The sequence below is a fragment of the Nicotiana tomentosiformis genome, chromosome 1 (genome assembly GCF_000390325.3).
Source record: "Nicotiana tomentosiformis chromosome 1, ASM39032v3, whole genome shotgun sequence".
Classification (NCBI taxonomy): domain Eukaryota; kingdom Viridiplantae; phylum Streptophyta; class Magnoliopsida; order Solanales; family Solanaceae; genus Nicotiana; species Nicotiana tomentosiformis.
Window position 1 is genome coordinate 113633167 of NC_090812.1, and position 24854 is coordinate 113658020.

Genomic DNA, 24854 nt, shown 5'->3' on the forward strand with positions numbered 1-24854 from the left:
CGTAGAAACTCATTACCACCTGCCAAATAAATAAATCATGGGGGTCTCTCCACCTGATAAGAATCATTGCCTCATTCTGAACTGAATAACGATATTTTCTCTTTAATATACCCTACATTTATCCGATCGCAATGACCTCAGGTCCAATAACCTCGTCTCACCCAGTACAAGCTGCTCGGGCAATAAGTCACCTGACACAACGTCTAAAATCTCATACAACGCCATCGAAGCGCCAACAAGCTACAACTCGAATATGATACATAAGGAAGAACAAACTCTGGAAAAGAACTACCCAACCCCTGTAACGAATAAAACAACCGAAAAGTTGCTATGAACCTTTCTTAGAGAATGAGAAACAAAATACAGAGAAAAAAGTATAGGGAACCGTACTTAATATCTCACTGTTGCGGCGTACAACCCGATCCAAACATGATACCGTTGCGGCGTGCAACCCGATCCAAACAACATACCCATGGTGGCATGCCACCCAATCCACACATAACAATAAAGAAGGAAGTGCCCATCGATCCATAATGCTTATTTCTACAAAATACCCGAATATCGACCACAAGCATGCCAAGTGCAAAAATACAACCCTAGGGAGACGGATAGAGCCATACGCTACAAAACCCAAGCACAACTAAGGTGCGATAAATGACCTGCATCTCAAGAGCCATCATGCTTATATAACACCACAAGCTACATGGGATCACAACACATGTGCAAATAATCAAGCCGTCTCGTAACCCACATGGCACAATAGAGTATTACATGGAATAGATGACGACGGGAATAATATCCAACGTCCGAAGACTCCTCCGCAAGCAATGCTATGCCAAACGAACACATCCGACCTGATGTCGAGCACACATTCACATTAGACCCACGAACGGACCCCAAGCCAATTCCCATAATCCCATACTGGGCCAACAACCTTTCAAAGATCCACAATGTACCTATTCATGACACACACGAGCAGCCGTCCCATTCCAGAACAAACTCCCACAGTTCACAACCAAAGGAATAGAGCGCCTTCCAGGCATAAACTCTCAAATTAGCGATAGTACCACAGTCTCCATGCTTGGTTTCAATATTTAACAATCAAGTGACTAATATGTCACACTTATACAATTTTCCTACGGGATACGCTCCCACGACCTTCCGCACCAGGTAGCAAAGTCTGTACCTCCACACCACAAACTGTACTAATTCTCTAAAGCTTATCAAGAGTCCGCAAATAAATACACAAAGCCTCTTACACAGGACACCGCTCTTAGGTGGCACTAAAGAAAATACCAGCTTACTCTGAACATATGAATTCTTCCCTGCTCATCCGAGCTCGTGACATTCTTGTCAACACCGAACCGCAACCTTGATCCTCAACTTCTAATTCCCATGACACTCACTGCACCTATCACGCCGCTACATGAGAGTACAAGAATTCATCATAACCCCTGAATTACTAGTAGAATAAACACTTCATTGGCTATAATCCTTTTCACTCAACTCATTTAAGAAGAACCATTGCAACACGCAATTGAATTCCCATAACCGTAGAAAATACAAACCTCGAGTCGTGGTCTAAACCATCATAACTCTTACGGGATCCATTTACACACAACAAGGCCATTAGAATAAAATACCTCCCATCAATAAAATTATAGTGGTTGTCAAGCCCTCACGTACAACGACCAACCACCTGTATAACCTAACGCGCCGAAGGAACTGATCATTGTCACAATCATGCTGATTCAAACCATTACCAACCGACCCAACTTCCTCTAATTTACTCTTGACCTGCCTTAGAAATAATAAAGCTCCATTCAAAAACATAACGAAACTCGATCAACACTCATCCCGAGTGACCCAAATCACTAGATCATATTGTCTCAATATCCACTGCAAAAACTCGATCCTTAACCACACAACGGACCCAAAATCCTTAGACACCGCGCTTACATCCTTGAACCCATTAGAACCACTAGTGGGAGTCACCCACTCTGACCCGATCCTGAGAATAATAAAACTCCAATGCTCTGTTAGCACATGAACACTCCTAAAGAAGCAGCCAGATGAATTCTTTTCCTTGCACATCACATCCACAAGAATCATAAACTGTGGGTCTTCCCAAAACCTGCACATGAATTGATAAGGCAAAATATAACACACATTCATCAAGTTCTTTGCTCGAATTACCCTGATGTTTTATTTTCTTAGTCATAATTAATCCACCAATGCACCGATAACTAGAAACTACACAAGCAGGCAACCACACAATCCAATCGTAGGTGGTGGGCTCCCCTACTTAGCTTTAAGCTACAATCACATAAATCTAGAGCCCACAAAGATTCATCCTTTTCAATTTCCATGATCTCTCACCGTTAACCCACAATATTTCTCGTAATCTCTTGTTAAACTTCTCATGAACATTCCGAATTATCAGCCACGATCGCATATTTGACCTTCTTCCGGGTAGCAAGTTGAACTTCTCGTAGAAACTTTATCAAAATCACGCAACCGCTAACTTGCTCACATAAGATATCCCACCCGTGGAATTCCAAACCGACATCTTCCATCAACGCTGCACTGGGTACAACTACCAGGAAATTAGTAAACCCTCCTGAGCCCATGCTCCCCCACCAGCTGTAAAAGTATGTTCATCCCCCATTGACATTAACTGAAAGTACGATAATACATTTCCATACTCAACGTCGCGTCGTATACCATAATAAAAATCAAGCTTTTACACCCCTCTTCATTCCAAGAAAACTCGTTTCCGTCATATTCAACCTTCCTCAGCATAGTAGCCAACATCCCAAATAGAATTCGTGGACCTAGTCACTGTTCACCACGATTACCAAATCGCTCTAAACTTGTTTCAATGCACGTGGCTATCCTAACACATAATCCATATGCTACTCTGCCACTCCTACTTTAGTTAAACCGTCTCCTTTAAGAAATTTCTCAACCTCTACTTTTCATACTTGACCTGCTAGCAATTCAACCACCGTGAGACACCTCCCACCATGTCCTTCCTCATCCTTCACTGCCCAAATGCTGCCTCAAATCAAAATCCTTCATTGTAGCACCTAAACTAATAAATTGCTACCAACTCTAAGCCTCCTCAAAGATCATTTTCCTTGAGTCATCAACATTAGAAGCACCGATTAGACTCTGAAGCCAACATACACCTCCATATCTGATAACTACTGCTTAGGCACTGTTCTACAACACTCTGCCCCGAAGGCAAATCAAAGGAGGCCCTAACACCCATAGACCTTAATGCGTTCCAACAAGGACGACGACGCCATACCACAAATGCGTTTTCCACCATGCTAAGAAATATCAAGTCTCGTTACTCCATCAACCAGAGCCTGAACATCCATAGTCCAATTGCCTTTGCTTCACTGGAATTAAATACCGAACCTCTAAACCATGCATGGAAAAATCCTCCTTTTGAGTCCTTCACTGCCTCAACACATGAAGAAACACCCTACCATTGCACCAACACTTTGCGATAACAATTCATGAACATTATAATAATTTGTGCATAGCCCCAAAACCATAGGAAATACAAGTACTGGGCTGAAACGACAGAACACCGTTCCGCAAAGCGACGATAATAGCCTGCCCGAATTCACAGGGAGAAACATCTTGCACCATGACTGCAGTACCACTACAACTCCTCCGTTCCCAATTGGTAATAAACGCTCCACGCCGCATAAAATTGAGTAGGAAGGAAATGAAGGCATAAGCTTTAATGGAATCAAATCGCACGATGAGAAATCAAGAAGGGAAGTGCTCCTAACAGCCCTGTAGCCTCTCGAAGATAAGAACAAACGTCTCCGTACCGATCCGCAAGACTCTACTAGACTCGCTCATGACTCGTGATACCCAAGTGAACCTAGAGCTATGATACTAAGTTATCACGACCCAAAATCCACTATAGGTCGTGATGGCACCTAACGCCACCGTCAGGCAAGCCAATGGTGATTGAGCAACTTAATTACTCATTTTAATTACTTGAAATCATAATTTCCATTAATTAAATAGTATAAAATGAAGATTCCAGGGTGAAATGATAATAATTACGTGAACTACCATACTAAACATCCAATAGAAAACCCCCAAAACCCGTGTGTCACAAGTGCATGAGCATCAACTAGAAAATATAATAAAATACAACATATGTCTAGAATACAAGTTAGACAGGAGAATATAAATAATGCTGATGGAGACTCTGTATGCTGCGAATCGTAATATAGAATACAACTCATCATAAAGTCCCCGCAATAGCTGCGCCTCTGCGCCCAAGAGACCACAAAAAATGTAAACCTGCACAATAAGTGCAGAAGCGTAGTATGAGTATGTAAATCAACACGTACCCAGTAAGTATCTAGCTTATCCCCAAAGAATTAGTGACGAGGGGTCGACATCGAAACTTACTAATGGTCCAATAAATTATGTATGGTAAGAAGTAAACAAGTATGAGGATGAGTAAATAAATGGTATAAACCAATATAATTACGAGGTACAATCCTCCTCTGAATGGTAAACTCAAGCTCTCAATTAGCAGTTACCTCCTCAACCAGAGTACATATAAAATGGACCTCACTAGATAGGTCGTCATAACTCAAATAAGGAAAAACAACACACGGATACGCTGATGTCTTATCAAATATTACGCACGACGCTGCCGAGGCAAACAACCCGGTCCATAAGAGTGTTTTATAGAAATGCCGCGGCGAACGACCCGATCCCATCATAATGTATGCACTGCCAAGGGTCGAACAACACGAACCATAGATGCATCTATTATACTGCCGAGGTGAACGACCCGCTCCCATAAGAGTGTGGTACTTAATCCTGCCGAGGCGAACGACCTAATCCCATTAGAATAAGAAGCTTTAATGGATCCCTGACCCCACTCATGAAGAAAAATGTGAGTTATGAAATTTTAGGAAAACCTTGTGATGAATACGCACAATACAGGAGAAATTCATAAGGGAAGCACAAATTATTCCGCGGATTATCAAGTAGCTCGTCACATCTCTACAATAGCAAGTCTATCACCCTATGCAAGTCTAGTCTCAGGTTGTAACATGAAATAACATAATTTAAACGAGCAAAGATAACTCAAATAGTACAATTATAGCATGATGTGAACCTAAGTCTACCCAACAAATATAAATATCAGACCTTTATTTTGATGTTTCTCCATTATTATTTCCGTTGGTTATTATTTTTATCCGTGTTTACGAAAATAATAATGGATAAACATAAAAATAAAGGTCATATATTTACCCCTTGTTGAGACGAGAACAACACCGCGAAATCACCTCAAACGGAGCTCTAGAACTCAAGATATGCCCAAAATACTAAAATTCTCGGTTTAAAACACTGTCCAGGTGATTTTTCTTCATTGCCTTCGCGAAAAGAAATTTTTATTCTTCGGGTTCGCGGAACCTCTCTCGCGTTCGCGAAGAACAAAGCTTCGCACCAGAAACCACCAATTTTGTCCGACACGAAAATGGGCATAACTCTCTCATACGACATCAAAATTTGATAATTCTTGTTGATATGGCTCTTTAACTAAGATACATATCTAATGGTTTAATTTAATCACAAATCAAAGGATGTTTTCTCAATATTATGCCCTTTATGCCCAAAGAAACTGTAACGATCCGGCCGATCATTTTGAGAATATTAGCCCCAAACCCCTAATTATTTCTCCCTCTATTTCATTTTTGGGTTTGATGACTTTTCGGGGTGCTGGTGTTGGATTCAAGAGAGTTTTGGAGTGGAATGTGACACATAGTCCCTAAATTGGGAGTTTAAGTTCTAGGAATTGACCGTAGTTTGAATTGTGTGAAGATGACTCCGGAATGGAGTGTCGACAGTTTCAATAGCTCTGTAGGGTGATTTTGGTCTTAGGAGCGTGTCCGAATGTTCATTTGGAGGTCTGTAGGTCATTTCGGCGTTAATTGGCGAAAGTTGGAAAATTGGATGATTTTTGGAAAGTTTTACTGGGAGTGGACATTTTGATATCGGGGTCGGATTCCGATTCCAGAAGTTGGAGTAGGTCTATAATGTCAATTATGACTAATGTGCAAAATTTGAGGTTAATCGGACTTGAGTTGATAGGTTTCGACATCAGATATGGAAGTTTGAAGTTTTAAAGTTCATTAGGCTTGAATCGACGTGCAATTCGTGTTATTAGTGTTGTTTGATGTGATTTAAAGGCTTGACTAAGTCCATATGATGTTTTAGGACTTGTTGGTATATTCGGGTGGGGTCCCGGGGGCCTCGGGGTGGTTTCAGATTGTTAACGGATCGAGTTGAGGCTTAAAGAATGGCTGAAGTGCACCAGTTCTAGTGCAATCACACCTGTGAAAGTTTGACCGAAGGTGCGAGCTCGCAAAAGCGAGAGTGTGAACGAAAATGCGAGGATGGACAAGGTGGCCAGTGGTCGCAGGTGCAACGAGAAGGTCGCATAAGAGGTGTCGCTTCTGCGGAAGGATGAGCGCAGAAGCGGAAAGGCTAGGAAGGCCTGGTGATCGTAGAAGCGGACTTGGTCCGAAGGAGCGCTCCTTGGCTGCAGAAGCAGACGTGTCTGGACTAAGTGAGAACCGCACTTGCGATGGAAATTCCAAAGGTGCGCAGCCACAAAAGCGGCTGTGGGTTCTCAGGTGCGAATTCAGTGGGCAGAAAAGGCCTAAGTTTGAGGGTTTGATTTCATTCTCCACTTTTGGACCAAGAAAGCTCGGATTGAGGTGAAATCCGGTTCTTGCTGAGTAGTTTTCTTTTAATTCTTTAACTGAGTTGCTCTAGCATGTGTAGTCATCATGTTTAGCCTAATGTCGCATGCCTACATGTCTTAACTCTTAGTTGCAACTTGTGCAACATGCTTAGTTGAATTACCTGCTTCCTTGATCCTATATTCAGTCTTTAATTGTATGATTCCTTACTGTAAACTCATTGTTTCGTAGGTTATGAGTTGTGTATTTACTTTTGGGACTACGAGGCGGTACCTCTGGAGCTCCCCCTGTTGTGTATTTACTTTTGGGACTACAAGGCGGTACCTCGGGAGCGCCCCTATTGCATATTAACTTTTGGGACTACGAGGCGGTACCTCGGGAGCTCCCCCTATTGTGTATTTACATTTGGGACTACGAGGAGGTACCTCGGGAGCGCCCCTGTTGTTTACCTTTATTCGCTGTGTTTTTACTTTTCTGTAACTTCTCATTGTTTAAATTCCCTGTCATTTCATTATATTGTTATATCTTCTGCCTTGTTTCCTTTTTATTCCAGTAGGGCCCTGACCTGACCTCGTCACTAGTCTACCGAGGTTAGGCTTGGCACTTACTGGGTACCGTTGTGGTGTACTCATACTACACTTCTGCACATCTTTTTGTGCAGATCCAGGTTCTTCCTACCAGGCCAGATACCAGTGAGATAGCCGTGCGTGGAGACTTAAAGGTACTTATGCCAGAGTCCGCAGACCTCGGTGTCTCCCTCTATCCTTATTATATTGTTTCTTCCTTATTTTTCTTTAGACTCTAATGTATAGAGACACTTAGTATTGTTCTTTAGATCTTGTGACTTATTTCATCTGGGTTATTTGAATCGCAGTTTTTATTTATATTTCATGTGTTGAGGTTTGAGTTCACTTTATATTCTGTTATTCCACACAAATGTTAGGCTTACCTTGTCATAAAGACTAGGTGTCATCACAATATCCTATGGAGGGAAATTTGGATCGTGACAAGTTGGTATTAGAGCACTAGGTTCATAGGTGTTATGAGTTACAAACAGGTTTAGTAGTCTCTCGCGGATCGGTACAGAGATGTCTGTACTTATTTTTGGGAGGCTATGGAATTGTTAGGAAAAGCTTCACTTCTTTGATTCCTTATCGTGCGGGATTTTGACTTCGGATTCTAAATTTCCATATTTCTATTCTCTCACAGATGGTGAGGACATGTATAGTTGAATCAGATGACCAAACACCCGCACCCCCTGCTAGAGCCGCAGGAGGCTGGGGCCGGGTAGAGGCCGCGGACGTCTACGTGGTATATCCAGAGCACCCGCACGAGCTACTACAGAGGAGCCAGCAGTAGCTCTAATTGGAGGGAATGCACCTAAGACACATGTTACTGCACCAACCCCCCAGGAGACTCTCACCCAGTTTCTGAGCATGTTCAGCACCTTGGCTTAGGTAGGATTGATACCACTTGCGCATGCCACATCTCAGGCCGGGGGAGAAGAACAGACTCCCGTCACCCGTATCCCAGAGCAGCGGGTCCAGGTCGACCAGGTTCCTAAGGTCATACCGATGCAGTCGGTAGCTTCAGTTCAGCCCGAGGTTAGTTTAGTAGTTTCTGAGGGGGAGCAGCTTAGGCTCGAGAGGTACAAGAAGTACCACCCTCCTACTTTCAGTGGCTTGGAGTCAAAGGATGCCCAGGGTTTTCTTGAGTAGTGCCACCATATCCTCCGTACTATGGGTGTTGCGGAGTCTAGTGGGGTTTCTTTCACTACGTTCAATCTTAGAGGAGTGACCTATCAGTGGTGGCGAGCATATGAGTTGGGTAGTCCAGCCAAGGCAGCTTCACTCACTTGGACTCAGTTCTTAGATATGCTCTTGAGGGAGTATATTCCCCAGAGTCTCAGAGATGCATAGCGCGCAAAGTTTGAGCAATTGCGCCAGGATTCTATGACCATGTCAGAGTATGCGGTCCGGTTCAGTGATTTTCTACGCATGCACCAGCCTTGGTTGCTACTGTTCGGGAGCGGGTTCATCGATTTATTGAGGGGCTTAACCCCAGTATGAAATTTAACATGTTCTGAGAGTTGGAGATGGACATCGCATACCAGTAGGTGGTGGGGATCGCCAAGAGATTTGAGGGTATGTTGACTCGGGAGAGAGATGAGAGGGAGGCCAAGAGGTCTCGAGAGTCTGGCACATATAGTGGTACTCATGCCCCAGCTGCAGCTCGTCAGGGTAGGGGCTATGTGGGTCACCATGTTCATTCAGCACTTCCAGCTGCCAAGGGTGCTCCGGCCACTCCTAGGCCCTAGGATCCTTACTATGCATTGCCTTTGTCTAGTACACCTCCTGCATGTCATGCTTTCAACAGCCAGCCCAACCGATTAGGCTCGAGCCAGTCGCATCAGTCACGTGCTCTGAGAGCTTGTTTTGAGTGTGGTGACACTCGTCATTTGGTGAGGGATTGCCCCAGACTCAGGAGGGGTGCACCTCTACAGGCCACTCAAGAACCGTGTGCTCCACCGGGTCCTCAGGCTATGGTTACAGCACCAGCTGCTACCCCACCTCCACATCCAGCTCGAGGTGGAGGTCGGACAGGTAGAGGTCGCCCTAGAGGGGGAGGCCAGGCCAGCTATTATGCTCTTCCTGCTAGGACAGAGGCAGTTGCATCCAATTCAGTCATCACATGTATTGTTCCGGTCTATCATAGAGATGCATCGGTCTTATTTGATGTAGGCTCCACTTATTCCTATGTATCATCTTATTTTTCCCCATATTTGAGTATATCTCGTGATTCTCTAAGTTCCCCTCTCTATGTGTCTACACCAATGGGTGATTCTATTATTGTTGACCGTGTGTATCAGTCGTGTTTGATTGTAGGAGCCATCGAATGCATAATTGCACTCACTTGGTGAGTTACTTTGATTGTTTCAAAATTCATCGACCGCTTCTTTGTCACCAAGTCTTTCATAAACTTTGCATATCCAGGCATTTGCTCCAAGGCTTCAACTAATGGCATATTTATCGAGAGACTCTTCATATATCAATGAACGTTTTGGTAATATTAAGATCAATAGTTTGGTTGAAACTTATTAATCTGACATCTCACTGGTGTTTAGTGATATAAACTCAACTTCACATTTATCATTTTATTTTGGTATTGTTGCTTGGATACAACTTTGAATATCTTTAGGTTTGAAGACCTTTTCTTTTCGGGAAAATGTCCAAATATACCCCTCTACTTAGGTATATTGTTCACATGTACCCTCCATTATACTATAGGGCCACATCCTATCACAGCCCGACCTCGGGGAGCGTGACCGGCGCTCAATTGAGATACCCCGGTCAAGTAAGCCTTTACAATACCTTCTACCCAACTCACCCATGAATAAAGAGAAAAATACATTTCATTAATTAGACAGTAAGAGGTCATGTGAATAACACAAATTTATTTTTATTAGTTACGTCATTAACAAGTCTCTAAAACAGTACATTGTACAATCATAGTTAAAGTGGAATAAATGATACGATTACAACTTTCTTAGTTTAACCTTCCCAAAAACAGATACAACCCACACTATGTCTACGGAGCCCCTAACAAGAATAAAAGATTGCTATGACAGTGCCGGCAACAAGGACCTAACTATACTTCAAAATGCTATGTACAAAGGATAAGAGATACATGACCCCGAAATGAAGTGGGACTCACCATGTCAACTGAGGAGAGTGTGTGCTGCTATCACTGATCAATACCACCTGCTATGGAATCACCTGCATCCATTAAAGATACAGCACCCCCAACAAAAGGGACGTTAGTTCATATGGAATAGTACTAGTATGTAAAACTAAACACCCTCTTAATAGAATGAGTAACAGTAAACGGAGAATAAAACATGAAATCAATAAGAAACTCAAACAGTATCAAGTTAGGGAAAAGGTAAATTTCAAGTAAGTTTCAGTAATTTAAGTTGGGAGATCTTTAGCACCAATACACCACCATATTTTAGCACGGAGTCCGATCTCAACCCGACCGGCTAAGTTGTCTCACCCCGAGACATACACTCACAATACCACCATGTGCGCGACATGGCGTCCGATCTCAGCCCTAAGCTGTCTCACCACAATGCCGTGTGGGTCTACATCACATCACATCTCGCTAGCAATAATTTCATCCCATTTAAGGGGAAACATCTCAACACACTAATCTCATCCCATATAAGGGGAAACAGTGTCATTACATTAACACAGGGATTTACCCCTCAATCATTCCTATACCGGCACGTGTAGTTTTAGGGTTAGGCTTGGTCGTACTTCATAATTCATGTCACTAATTCCACTTTCAAACATTATCACGAATTGTCAACAACAAACATTTCTATTCAAGACTTTAAGCACACATTTGAACAAGTTAGGGTCTTAGGCACATGTGATTTCTTATACAATTTGATGTGATCACTTTCATTTGGGCTTTACTTGAAGTCACAACATTTTAATACATACTCATACTATGAACACGCTCCCGAAGAATAACATAATATGATAAGAATATTCCGGAACACATTTTGAACATATATATATATATATATATACATACACACACATCTTCCGACACCAAACTTATTCAGAAAAGTCAATTCATAATGGACAACTCAGAACTTACAAGAACATCGTGGGAATTCAATTCTAAGAGAGAAATTTAGCCAACATACCTCGCCTCGAGCTTTTTTTAAATTTCTAAAATGTTCCAGAAATCTTATACACTTCGATCTATTTAGATATATGGCAAAATTGAACACAAATTAGGAAGGAGTTCATAGTTCCAGCTCACTTGAGCATTTTATAAAACACTAGGTGTGAATTAAGGTTTTAAGGTCATCCTATGGTGGATTCTTTCATCCCACTACCCAAAGTTTACCCAAATGAGCTTAACAATCTTCCCACTACCCTTGTTGGTACATGCATGCATAATGAACAACTCCCACCCCCAAGAATTGCCTTACTCATTACCTATTTCCAATTAAATCCCGGAATTGAGGGTTAGGGAGTAGAATCTTACCTCTACGATGAAGACCTAGTGAATTCTTCTTGTAAATTCTTCAACTTTGAGCAAGATTTGATGAATGATAAGTTTAAGATCTTCCCTTCTCACTCTATGTCACTCCCTCTCTCTAGAAATATAAGTTTTAACCTTCTAAAATAATCCCTAAGACTGTTTTATAAGAATGGGGTCGAGTTCAAAAATTAGAAAAAATGAAGCTCCGATGCAGATCTGTGGTCGCATATGTGACCGCATAACGCTTCTGCAGTCTGCAAAATAGGCCGAATAATGGCCATCTAGAACTGAGAACTTCTGCCTCACTCTGTGACTGGTCTGCGGTCCGCAGACCTGTTCCGCGGTCGCATAATGCGCCGTAGAACCTCCCTCTGAATTTTTTTGTGCTGGGTCTACAATGGGTTGTGCGGCACGCAAAATGATTATGCGGCCCGCATATTAATTATGCGGCGTCATAATGGACCGCATCGTGGTCCGGATATTTGCCCAAATTTCTGCCTCAGTCTGAGGCAGATTTGCGATCCGCAGATCAGTTCTGTGACCACAGAAATGCCCCGCACTTCCAAAAATTTTCTTCAACTCCCCAACGCACTGTTCAACCCAAAAAGTCTGAACTGCAACCTCTACAATCATCAACGAATAAGTTTACTTCGGCACCACGAAACCTCGAGTTTTAGGTAAAAGTTTTTGGGGTCTTACATCCTCTCCCACTTATGATCATTTGTCCTCGAATGAGGGACAAAATTCACCATTAGCACCAAATGTGACTCAACTGCTATAACACACACCAGCAGTTCCAAATTTTTAACTAACTCCCTAGATTTCCAAAAATTTTGCCATAGTCTCCCTTGTAATTGGGGCCTATCCACCAGCGAGAGAATCTCAAAACCAGTCCTAATAACATAACCACAACACGACGATATAAAACAACACAGAAACATAGTTTATAGAAAGTTAGCTTTCAACATCATGGACACAATTACATAGCTATTCAAATAAATTAGGATACTTCTTCTTCATATCTTCCTTGGCTTCCCATGTGGCCTCTTCGACTTGTTAGCTTTGCTATAACACTTTCACGGAGGCAATTTCTTTGTTCCTCAATTTTTGAACTTGCCTATCAAAAATGGCAACTGGAATTTATTCATACGTCAATTCTTCATTAATCTCAATAGTCTCGACTGGAACAATAAGCGACGGATCTCCAACCACTTTCTTCAATATGGATACATGAAACACCGAGTGCACTAAAGACATCTCTAGAGGTAGTTCTAGTATGTAAGCCACCTAACCAATCCTCTGAATGATTCTGTACGGTCCGACATACCCCAGACTCAATTTCCCTTTCTTACCGAACCGCATTATACCCTTCATAGGAGAAACCTTCAAGAATACCCAATCATCTTCTTTGAACTCTAAATCCCTACGATGAACATCTGAATAGGACTTCTGATGACTATGAGCAGTTTTCAACTGCTCCTTAATGATATTAACCTTTTCCATAGACTGATGCATGAGGTCTGGCCCTATCAACTCTGCTTCCCCAATCTCGAACCACCCAATGGGAGATCTACATCTCCTACCATATAAAGCCTCGAACGGTGCCATCTAAATTCTAGCAGGATAAATGTTGTTGTAGGCAAACTCTGTGAGCGGCAAATGATCATCCCAGCTAACTTTGAAGTCAAGAGAACAAGCACGCAACATATCCTTGAGCGTATGAATAGTCCACTCTGCCTGCCCGTCAGTTTACGGGTGAAAGGCTGTACTAAAATTTACCTGAGTACCCAAATATTGCTGAAACTTCTTTCAAAAATTAGCCATGAACTGTGCCCTTCGATATGAGATAATAGAAACTGGAGTGCCATGCAACCTGGCTATTTCCTTGATGTACAACTTAGCATACTATTCCACTGTGTCGGTAGCCTTAACAGGTAAGAAGTGAGCCGATTTTGTGAGTCGATCCACAATTTCACAAATAGAGTCATACTTATGAGGCGTGCAAGGTAGTCCCACCACAAAGTCCATATTGATCATTTTCCACTTCCATATTGGAATTTTCTATGTTCTGTGCCAACCCACCGAGCCGTTGGTGTTCGACTTTTACTTGTTGACAATTTGGGCATCTCGCCACAAAGTCCGCTACACTCCTCTCCATATCATTCCACCAGTAGACTTCCTTAAGATCATGATACATCTTTGTAAAGTCCGGTGTACGGAGTACCTAGAAGTGTGAGCCTCGATCATGATTCTTTCCCAGAGACCATCCACATTTGGAACACATAGTCGCCCTTGGTACCTTAGATTGTTCCTTATTTAACTCGTGCATTGCTCTAATTTTCGGTATATGGCACCTAGGAAGAAGGCAAGAACTGGCCAAGGAGCCAATGCCACACCAGGAGTGGCAGTTGATTCTTTACTTGATGATGTGGGTGAGCACCCGTGGGGTGAGAATATTACCCCGACTAATACACTACCTGATTCTACTACACCTGATTAGACTGCACCTATCCTTACACCTATTGAGGGTGAAACAATCCCCCAACTGATATTCCAGTTCTACCTCCAGCCCCAGCTTTCGGTCCCGGTGTATCTGATGGCGATCTTCGGGAGCCATAAAGATGTTGGCTCAGATAATGGCTTCCTAGGCCCAAAGATCAAATGTTGCACCCACTTCTTTGAGTCAGCCAGGGGATTCCGCTAGTTCCAGGATGAGCAGATTTCTCCAGTTGGACACTCCAGTGTTCACAGGTACTGATCCTGAGGAGGAACCCATGATTTTATTGACGAGATGCACAAGACCCTCCAAGTTATGAGTGCTACTGAGACGGAGGAAGTGGAGTTGGACTCATACCACCTAAAGGGGGTGGCTTGTTCTTGGTTTGAGATGTGGGAGGACTCCCTTGAGGAGGGCATCCCTCCAGTGAGGTGGATTGAGTTTGCCGATGCTTTCATGGATCATTTCATGCCTGCCGAGACTAAGGCAGCCCATGCCGCCAAGTTTCTGAGCCAGAAACAAGGTAGCATAAGTGTGTGGGAGTATCATATGAGATTCGCACGCCTGTCCAACTATGACATCTACATGTTGCCCACTATGGAGGCTAGAGTGTGCCGGTTTATGCAGGGCCTTAGCCCCTTGGTTATTAATGAGGCCGCTACACTCGCCTTGAATTCTTATATGAACTATGGTAAGATGGTGGCATTTTCTCAAGCCACAGAGACCCGCAAATTGAAGAATAGAATGGAGTGTGAGAGAAGCAACAAGGCCCGGTCCGCGAGCAACTTTGGTGGTTCTTCTTCTGGTGGTGGTGGTAGGTCAGCATTCAGGGGAGGGTCATCAGAGCCATCCCAGTCTTTTGCTCAGTCTTTGGTTAGTGCACCGCCATCGAGGCCAGTCAGCAGCAGGGGAGTTATTTTAGGCCCAGCCAAGGCAACATGGGATCCTACCAGAAGGGTCGGTCTGGTGGGAGATTTCAGCAACAGCGAAGGTCCCCATGCCTTAGGTATGGGAAGATGCACTTTGGGGCCTGCTTCATGGACTAACCCATATGTTAAGGATGAAGCACATCCAGCCAATTTTGCAGCTACTACATCCGCAGTACCTCTTCCATCTCGAGGCACCCCAGCACCCACAGGGCGTGGTGCAGCTAGAGGTGGCGCACAGAGTTCAGGAGGACCCAACCGTTTCTATGCCATGAAGGATTGCCAGAGTTCAAAGGCTTATCTAGATGTTGTCACAGGTATATTGACTATCCAATCTCATGATGTGTATGCCCTTATTGATCCTGGTTCCACTTTGTCCTATGTCACTCCCTATGTTGCTACAAAATTTGGGATAGAACTGGAACAACTCCATGAGTCGTTCTCTGTATCTACTCCGGTTGGTAAGTCTATTGTGGCCACGCAGATTTATAGGGATTGTGTTGTCACAGTGCATGGTCGAGACACCATGGCCGATCTCATTGAATTGGGGATGGTTGATTTTGATGTAATAATGGGGATGGATTGGCTTTATTCATGTTTTGCTAAGCTTGATTGTCGAACCAGAACCGTTAGGTTTGAATTTCCAAATGAGTCATTTATTTAATGGAAGGGGGAGAATGTGGTGCTGAAGAGTAGGTTTATATCTTACCTTAAGGCCACGAAGATGAATAACAAGGGATGTATTTACCATTTGGTCCGGGTTACGGACACCGATATTGAGGCACCTAAACTTGAGTCTATGCCGGTTGTGAATAAATTTATAGAGGTCTTTCCGGATGAGCTCCCTGGGATCCCACGAGATAGGGAGATTGATTTCAGGATTGACGTGATGTCGTGCACGCAACCTATATTTATTCCACCCTACAGAATGGCACCAGCAGAATTGAAGGAGCTAAAACAACAATTGAAGGATTTGTTAGAGAAGGGTTTTATCCGGCCGAGTGTGTCACCTTGGGGCGCAACGGTCCTCTTCCAAGAATAAGTATTTGTTAGAGAAGGGTTTTATCCGGCCGAGAAGGATGTGTATTGACTATCAGTATCTCAACAAGGTCACGATCAAGAATAAGTACCCACTTCCAAGGATAGATGATTTGTATGACCAATTGCAGGGTGATAAGTATTTCTCCAAGATCGATTTAAGATCCAGGGATCACCGATTGAAGATCAGGGAGTAGGATATTCCGAGAACAACTTTCAGGACCCGGTATGGGAACTTTGAATTTCTAGTAATGTATTTTGGGCTAACAAATACCCCGGCAACTTTCATGGATCTTATGAATCGAGTCTTGAAGCCTTTTTTTGACTCATTCGTGATAGTGTTTATTGGCGATATCCTTGTATACTCACGCAGTCGAGAGGACCATGCCGACCATCTCAGGGTAGTTCTACAGACTCTATATCAGCACAAGTTGTATGCAAAGTTTTCAAAATGTGAATTTTGGCTTGAATCTGTCACGTTCTTGGGTCATGTCATCTCTAGAGAAGGAATTAAGGTTGATCCTTAAAAGATTGCAGTTGTGAAGAATTGGCCTAGACCTACTACCCCAATAGAGATTCGCAGTTTATTGGGCTTAGCTGGATATTACAAGAAGTTTGTGGAGGGGTTCTATACTCTTGCCTCTCCGTTGACTAAATTGACGCAAAAGGCGGTTAAGTTCCAATGGTCATATGCTTGGGAAATGAGCTTCCAAGAGTCGAAATCAAGATTAACTACGACACCGGTGTTGACCCTACCAGAGGGTACATGTGAGTTTGTGGTATATTGTGATTCTTCAAAAATTGTACTTGGGTGTGTATTAATGCAACATGGTAAGGTTATAGCTTATGCTTCTAGGCAACTCAAGAATCATGAAAAGAACTATCCAACACATGGCTTAGAGCTTGCAGCGGTGGTATTTGCATTGAAGATTTGGCGTCATTATCTGTATGGGGTCCATGTAGATATATTCACGGACCAAAAGAGTCTTCAATATATTTTCAAGCCAAAGGAATTGAATATGAGGAAGAGAAGGTGGCTTGAGTTACTCAAGGATTATGACATTGATATTCTATATCATCTGGGGAAGGCTAATGTTGTAGCGGATATTCTTAGCCAGAAATCTATGGGTAGTTTGGCTCACTTTCAGGCATATCAAAGGCCAATGGCCAATCAGGTTCATCGGTTGGTTAGTTTGGGAGTTCACCTTGCGTATTCTAGTGACGCAGGAGTGATTGTGCAAAATAGGGCTGAATTATTGCTTGTTGTGGAAGTCAAGGAAACGCAGTACAACGACCCATTGTTGGTACAATTGAAAGGGAGGATTCATAAACATAAGACCATGGACTTTTCTCTTGGTATGGATGATGGTACACATTTTGGGGACTAGTGGCGTCTCATTTACTACTTTCCAGCTGTCAGGGGCAGCCTTTAGATGGTGGGAGGCTTATGAGTTGAGCAGGCCAACCGGCGCTGCACCATTTACGTGGCATGAGTTCTCAGTTCTCTTCTTAGAGAAGTTTGTTCCACAGACCCGCAGGGAGGAGTTACGTAGGCAGTTTGACCAGCTACGCTAGGAGGGTATGTCAGTGATCCAGTATTAGATGAGATTTTCAGAGTTGGCTCGTCATACAGTATGGTTAGTACCCACCGAGAGAGAGCATATTAGGAGGTTCATTTATGGCCTCAATTATGGATTGCGCTTCGTCATGACTCGGGAGATTGCATTAGGTTCTAGGTTCGACGAGGTGGTTGAAATTGCTAGGCGCGTAGAGCAGGTTCATATTCAGGAGCATGAGGAGAGGGAAGCCAAGAGGCCTTGTGGTTTAGGTGGTTTCAATAGTGCCTCACCTGGAGGACAGTCCCACAACAACAGGGGTCGTCCTTATAGGCCCGCTCAGATGGCTCGTTCGGTTCATCATGGTGTATCAGCTAGCCATGGTTCATACAGTGCTCATCCAGGTCAGTCATATCTCAGTGCCCTCCCAGCTCAGAGTTCATTGTGTGCTTCATCGGTTCAGGGTTCATGGGTACTGGGTCCTTCTAGCAGTTATTCTGGTTCTCTGATTTGATTCAGTCTCCACTGCCATTGACGGATCAGAGTTGCTTCGAGTGTGGAGAATTTGGACATGTGATAAGGTATTGTCCCCATCTCTTGGGAGGTGCAGTTTAGCATAGGGGTCAGGTTCTGACTTCGCACCAGTTACTTCACCACCCACTCAGCCAGCTTAGGGTGGGGCTCAGGCAACTAGATATTTACCTAGAAGGGGATACCGATCAGGTGGTGGTCAGGCTCTATGTTATCTTTTCCCACCAGGCCAGAGGTCGTTGCTTCAGACGCAGTGATCACATGTATTGTTTTAGTGTACCATAGGGATGCTTCCATATTATTTGATCCTGGTTCCACTTATTCATATATATCATCATATTTTGATCATTACTTGGATATGCCCTATGAGTCTTTAGTTATGCATGTTCAAGTATCTATGCCGGTGGGTGATTATATTGTTATGGACTATGTGTATCGGTCGTGTGTGGTAACCATCAAAGGGTTGGAGATGAGAGTTAATATTTTATTTCTTAGTATAGTTGATTTTGACGTGATTCTGGGTATGGATTGGTTGCCCCTATGTCATGCTATTCTGGATTGTCACACTAAGACCATGACGTTGGTGATGCCGGGATTGTCTAGGATTGAGTGGAGAGGTTTTCTGGACTATGTTCCCAGTAGGGTGATCTCATATTTGAAGGCCCAACAGATGGTTGTGAAGGGATGTTTGGCATACTTAGACTTTGTGAGGGATGTTGGGGCTGATACCCCTACCATTGATTCTGTTCCGGTTGTGCGAGACTTTTCGGATGTGTTCCCTGCTAACCTGTCAGGCATGTCACCCGACAGGGACATTGATTTTGGAATTGACTTGGTGTCGGGCACTCAGTCCATTTCTATTCCTCCATATCGTATGGCACCAGCAGAGTTGAAGGAATTGCAAGAGCAGCTTTAAGAGCTTCTTGATAAGGGGTTCATTAGGCCTAGCATATCATCTTGGGGTGCACCAGTTCTGTTTGTAAAGAAGAAGGATAGTACTATGCGGATGTGCATTGATTATAGGCAGTTAACAAAGTTACAATTAAGAACAAGTATCCTTTGCCATGCACCGATGACTTATTTGACCAGCTTCAGGGAGCTAGAGTGTTCTCTAAGATTGGCTTGAGGTATGGGTATCACCAGTTGAAGATTTGGGACTCTGATTTTCTGAAGATGGCATTCAGGACCCGTTATGGTAACTATGAGTTCCTTGTAATGTCTTTTGGGTTGACCAATGCCCCAGCAACATTCATGCATCTGATAAACATTGTATTCCAGCCATATCTTGATTCGTTCGTCATAGTATTTGTTGATGATATCTTGATGTACTCACGTAGCCAGAAGGAGCATGCACATCATTTGAAGATTGTACTACAGACGTTGAGGGAGGAGAAGCTTTATGCTAAATTCTCCAAGTGTGAGTTCTGGCTCGACTCGGTGGCATTCTTGGGGAACATGGTATCCAATGAGGGTATCAAAGTAGATCTGAAGAAGATTGAAGCAGTTCAGAGTTGGCCCAGACCGTCTTCAGCTATTGAGATTCGAAGTTTTCTTGTCTTGGCAGGATATTATTGCCGCTTCGTGGAAGGTTTCTCGTCCATTCCTTCACCTTTGACTAGATTGACCTAGAAGGGTGCCCCATTCAAGTGGTCAGATAAGTGTGAGAAGAGCTTTCAGAAGCTCAAGACTACCTTGACCACCACTCCAGTTCTAGTTTTGCCTTAAGCATTTGGTTCATATATAGTGTATTGTGATGCTTCTCGGATTGGTATTGTGTGTGTCTTGATGTATGAGGGTAGAGTGATTTCTTATGCTTCACACCAATTAAAGCTCCATGAGAAGAACCCCATTCATGATTTAGAGTTGGCATCCATTGTCTATGAATTGAAGATTTTACATTATCTCTACGGCGTATCTTGTGAGGTATTTACATATCATCAGAGCCTTCAACACTTGTTCAAGCAAAAGTATCTAAATTTGAGGCAACGAAGATAGTTACAGCTGTTAAAAGACAATGATATTACCATTTTGTATCATCCTGGGAAGGCCAATGTGGTGGCCTATGCCTTGAGTAGAAAGGTGTTGAGCATGGGGTAGCCTTGCATATATTCCTGTTGGTGAGATACCGCTTGAATCAGATGTTCAGGCCTTGGCCAAGCAGTTCGTGAGGTTAGATGTTTCGGAGCCTAGTCGGGTTCTAGCTTATGTAGTTTCTCGGTCTTCTTTATATGATCGCATTAGAGAACGTCAGTATGACAACCCCCATTTGCTAGTCCTTAAGGACACGGTTTGGCACGGTGATGCCAAGGAAGTTTCTATTGGAGATGATTGGGGTGTTACGGATGCAGGATCGGATTTGTGTGCCCAATGTGGATGGGTTGCGTGAGTTGAGTTTTGAGAAGGCCCATAGTTCGCGGTATTCCATTCATCCAGGTGCAGCAAAGATGTATCAGGACTTGAGATAACATTATTGGTGGAGGAGAATGAAGAAAGATATAGTGAAGTATGTAGCTCGGTGCTTGAATTGTCAGCAGGTGAAGTACAAGCATCAGAGGCCGGGCAAATTACTTCAGTGGGTTGATATTCATGAGTGGAAATGGTAGCGTATCACCATGGACTTCGTAGTTGGGCTCCCATGGACTTTGAAGGAATTTGATGCTATTTGGGTGATTGTGTACCGATTGACTAAGTTTGCACATTTCATTCTAGTTGGGACTACTTATTCTTCGAAGCAATTGGTTGAGATCTATATCCACGAGATTGTTCGCATTCACGGTGTGCCGATGTCCATTATTTTTCATCAGGGCACGCAGTTCACATCGCAGTTTTTGAGAGCAGTGCAGTGAGAGTTAGCCACACGGGTTGAATTGAGTATAGCATTCCACCCTCAGAGGGACGAATAGTCCGAGCGCACCATCCAGATATTAGAAGATATGCTACGCGCTTGTGTCATGGATTTCGAGGGTTCTTGAGATCCGTTTCTATCGCTTACAGAGTTTGCCTATAACAACAACTACCAATCGAGTATTCAGATGGCTCTGTGAGAGGACTTATATGGGAGGCAGTGTCGATCTTTAGTTGGGGGGTTTGAACTGGGGAGGCTAGGCTGTTGGGTACTGATTTGGTTAAGGATTCTTTGGACAAGGTCAAGTTGATTCAGAATCGGCTTCGCAGAACGCAGTCTAGAAAGAAAAGTTACGCCGCTCGAAAGGTTCATGATGTAGCCTACATGGTGGGAGAGACGGTATTTCTCAGAGTTTCACACCATGAAGGGTGTTATGATGTTCGGGAAGAAAGGCAAGTTGAGCCCTCAATATATTGGCCCTTTTGAGGTGCTTGATAGGATTAGAGAGGTGGCTTACAAGCTTGCATTGCCACATAGTCTATCGATTGTTGACCCAGTGTTTCATGTTTCCATGCTCCGAAAGTATTTTGGTGATCCGTCTCATGTTTTGGATTTCAACACGGTTCAGTTAGATAGAGATTTGACTTATAATGTAGAGTCAGTGGCCATTTTGGATCAGCAGGTTCAAAAGTTGAGATCAAAGAATATAGCTTCAGTGAAAGTATAGTGGAGAGGTCAGCCAGTCGAGGAGGCTACTTGGGAGACCAAGCGAGAGATGCGAAGCAACTATCCACACCTATTTAAGGCTCCAAGTATGATTCTAGACCCATTATAGGATGAACGTTTGTTTAAGAAGGGGAGAATGTAATGACCCAGCCGGTCGTTTTGAGTATTGTTGTCACACCCCAAAATCAAGGAATACGACCGGCGCTCAGCCGAGTGAACCCGGCCGAGCAAGCCTATTACATTTTCTTCTACCCAAACTCATTCATGAATAAATAGAATATATATTTTCATTAATCAAACAATAAAGTGATCGTGTTTGCAATACCAATTTCTTACCATTAGTTACTTCATTGTAAAGTCTCAATTCCACACACATTTTTCATAATCTGAAGTGGAAATAGTAATTCAAGCACAACACAACAAGTTTGACTTCCCCAGCACCAATATACAACCTACACCATGTCTACGGAGCCTCTATAGATAAAGAATAGTACAATAATAATGCCGACAACAAGGCCCCGGCTATACCTAAAACAGAATACACAAAGTACAAAAGATTCATGACCCCAGGATGAAGTGGGGCTCACCAAGTCAGCTGGAAAGAAGGTGCACTGCTATTACTGATCAATATCTCCTGCTGTGGAACCACCTGCATTCATTTAAAGATGCAGCGCCCCCGACAAAAGGGACGTTAGTACTATCGAATAGCACTAGTATGTATAACTAAACACCATTTCAATAGAATGACAAATAATACAAACAAGATTATCATAATATCAATGGAAGCCTTAATCAATATCAAACCTCAATTTAGGATCAAGACAGTGTTCAAATTAATTACGATATCTCACATTATCAGTACCATTATTCACAATATCAGTACCACCGTACTCTCAGTACGAAGTCCGATCACGACCCGATCGGCTAGGCTATCTCATTAGAGACATCGACCACAATTACTCTCAATATCAATACCACCATCTTTAACACAGAGTCCGATCATGACCCGATCGACTAGGCTATCCATTAGGGACATCGACCGTAATCACTATTTCAATTATAATTTCCAGCACAATCACCACCATGTGTGCGGCATGGTGTCCTATCACGACCCAATCGACTAGGCTGTCTTATTCGAGACATCAATCTTTTTATATCAATCATCGCATTTCATACTTCTTTTACCTCTTTACATTTCATTTGCACTAATGGCCACAATTATATAATCATTCTTGGCACGTTGGCCGTATTTAGTATTTCATGCTCACCTTTTCACTTTCAAACATCAACGTCATCATTACCAACAACAAAAATTCAATTCAAGGTGTGTAGTACACATGTGAGCAATTAAGAGTCTAAGGCACATAAAGATATTTCATAAAATTTGGCATAATAGCCTTCGTTTGAACTTGACTAGAAGTCGAAACATTATTAATGCACAACCCATACTTGAACACATCCTCAATTGATAACATAACATGAATAAAGCATTTAGGATACTTATTGAACATATAACTCTCAACCCAATCTTACTCGGAATAGCCAATTTTATAATGAACCACTCGGGACTTACATAATTTACATGAATATCGTGAGATTCAATTCTAAGAGAAGAGTTTAGCCAACATACCTAAATGGAGCTTCCTTAAACTCTAAAATATTTTGGAATTCTTAGAAACTTCAATCTATTATAGAAATATAACAAATTGATCCAAAATTAGGAAGATGCTCATGGTTCTAGTCATTTGAGCATTTTATCAAACACTAGGTGTGCATAAAGGTTTCAAGGTCCTTTTATGGAGGATTCCATCATCCCACAACCCAATCTTTACCATTTTTAGCTCAACAATCTTCCTACACCCTTTGATAACACATGCATGTAAAATAAACAACTCTCATGCCCAAAATTTATCTTGCTAATTACCCATTTCTAGACAAAATTCGAAATTGAGCGTTAGGGTGTAGAATCTTACCTCTAGGATGAAGACCTAGTGAGTTTCCCTTTTTAATCTTCCAAAATTTGAGAAAGAATTAAAGAATAATTATTGAGGAACACATTTCTCACTCTAGGGCACTCTCTCTCACTCTAAAATGTCAGAGTTTAGCTCAAAAATGACCCAAATCGTGTATTTAATGAAGTAGGGTCGGGTTTTAAAAACCCAAAAATCAAGCTTCAGAACAAGATCTGCGATCGCATAATCGATATGCGGACTGCATAATCGATATACAGACCACATATCGGTCGTATAATTGGTGTCCAAAATCGGCCAAAAATTTGTTTGTGTCTGCGGTCACTATGCGCCCCGCAGACCTGTTCTGTGGTCGCATAATGATCTGCAGAACAGTTATGCGGTAGCATAGTCGACCGCATAATGGCATCCAAATGACCCTCTCCTCCCTCACTTCTGCGTCTATTATGCGGCCTGCAGAGTGATTCTGCGATCGCATAATGGACCGCAGAAACGCATTTCGCTACCAAAATTTTTTCTTTACTTTCTAGTGCATTGTTCAACCCAAATATTTCGAGCCGCGAAGAATTTCTACAATCCTCAAACACGTAAGCCTAGTCCGGCACCATGAAACATTTTTTTTCCTTTGCAAAATTTTATGGGGCCTTACAATTGTAGCCTCGTTCCCCCATTTATTGCGTGTTTTATGTTTATTTGTGGTTATTTGACTTGCCAGGGTGATTGGTTGGTTTCCGGGGAAACTTCAGAATGAATTGGGACACTTAGTCCCAAGGTTAGAAGCCTAAGTTGAAAGAGTTGACTGGATGTTGACATATGTATAAACGACTCCGGAATGGAGTTTTGATAGCTTCGTATGGTGATTTTGCACTTAGGAGTGTGTCCGAATATCGATTTGGAGGTCCATAGGTGGTTTTGTATTGAATTGGCAAAAGTTTGAATAATTAAAGGT

The 24854-nt window shown here is 42.8% G+C and overlaps 1 protein-coding gene across 1 annotated transcript; it reads left to right on the forward strand.

Annotated features, from left to right (window-relative positions):
* Positions 1 to 14607: 14607 nt before the first annotated feature.
* On the forward strand, positions 14608 to 17665 carry LOC138908855 (uncharacterized). The gene is made up of 3 exons (XM_070199524.1): positions 14608 to 15149; positions 15192 to 15556; positions 17241 to 17665. Exons 1-3 carry the CDS (start codon positions 14608 to 14610, stop codon positions 17663 to 17665), a joined length of 1332 nt encoding a protein of 443 aa, XP_070055625.1.
* The last annotated feature ends 7189 nt before the right edge of the window (positions 17666 to 24854 follow it).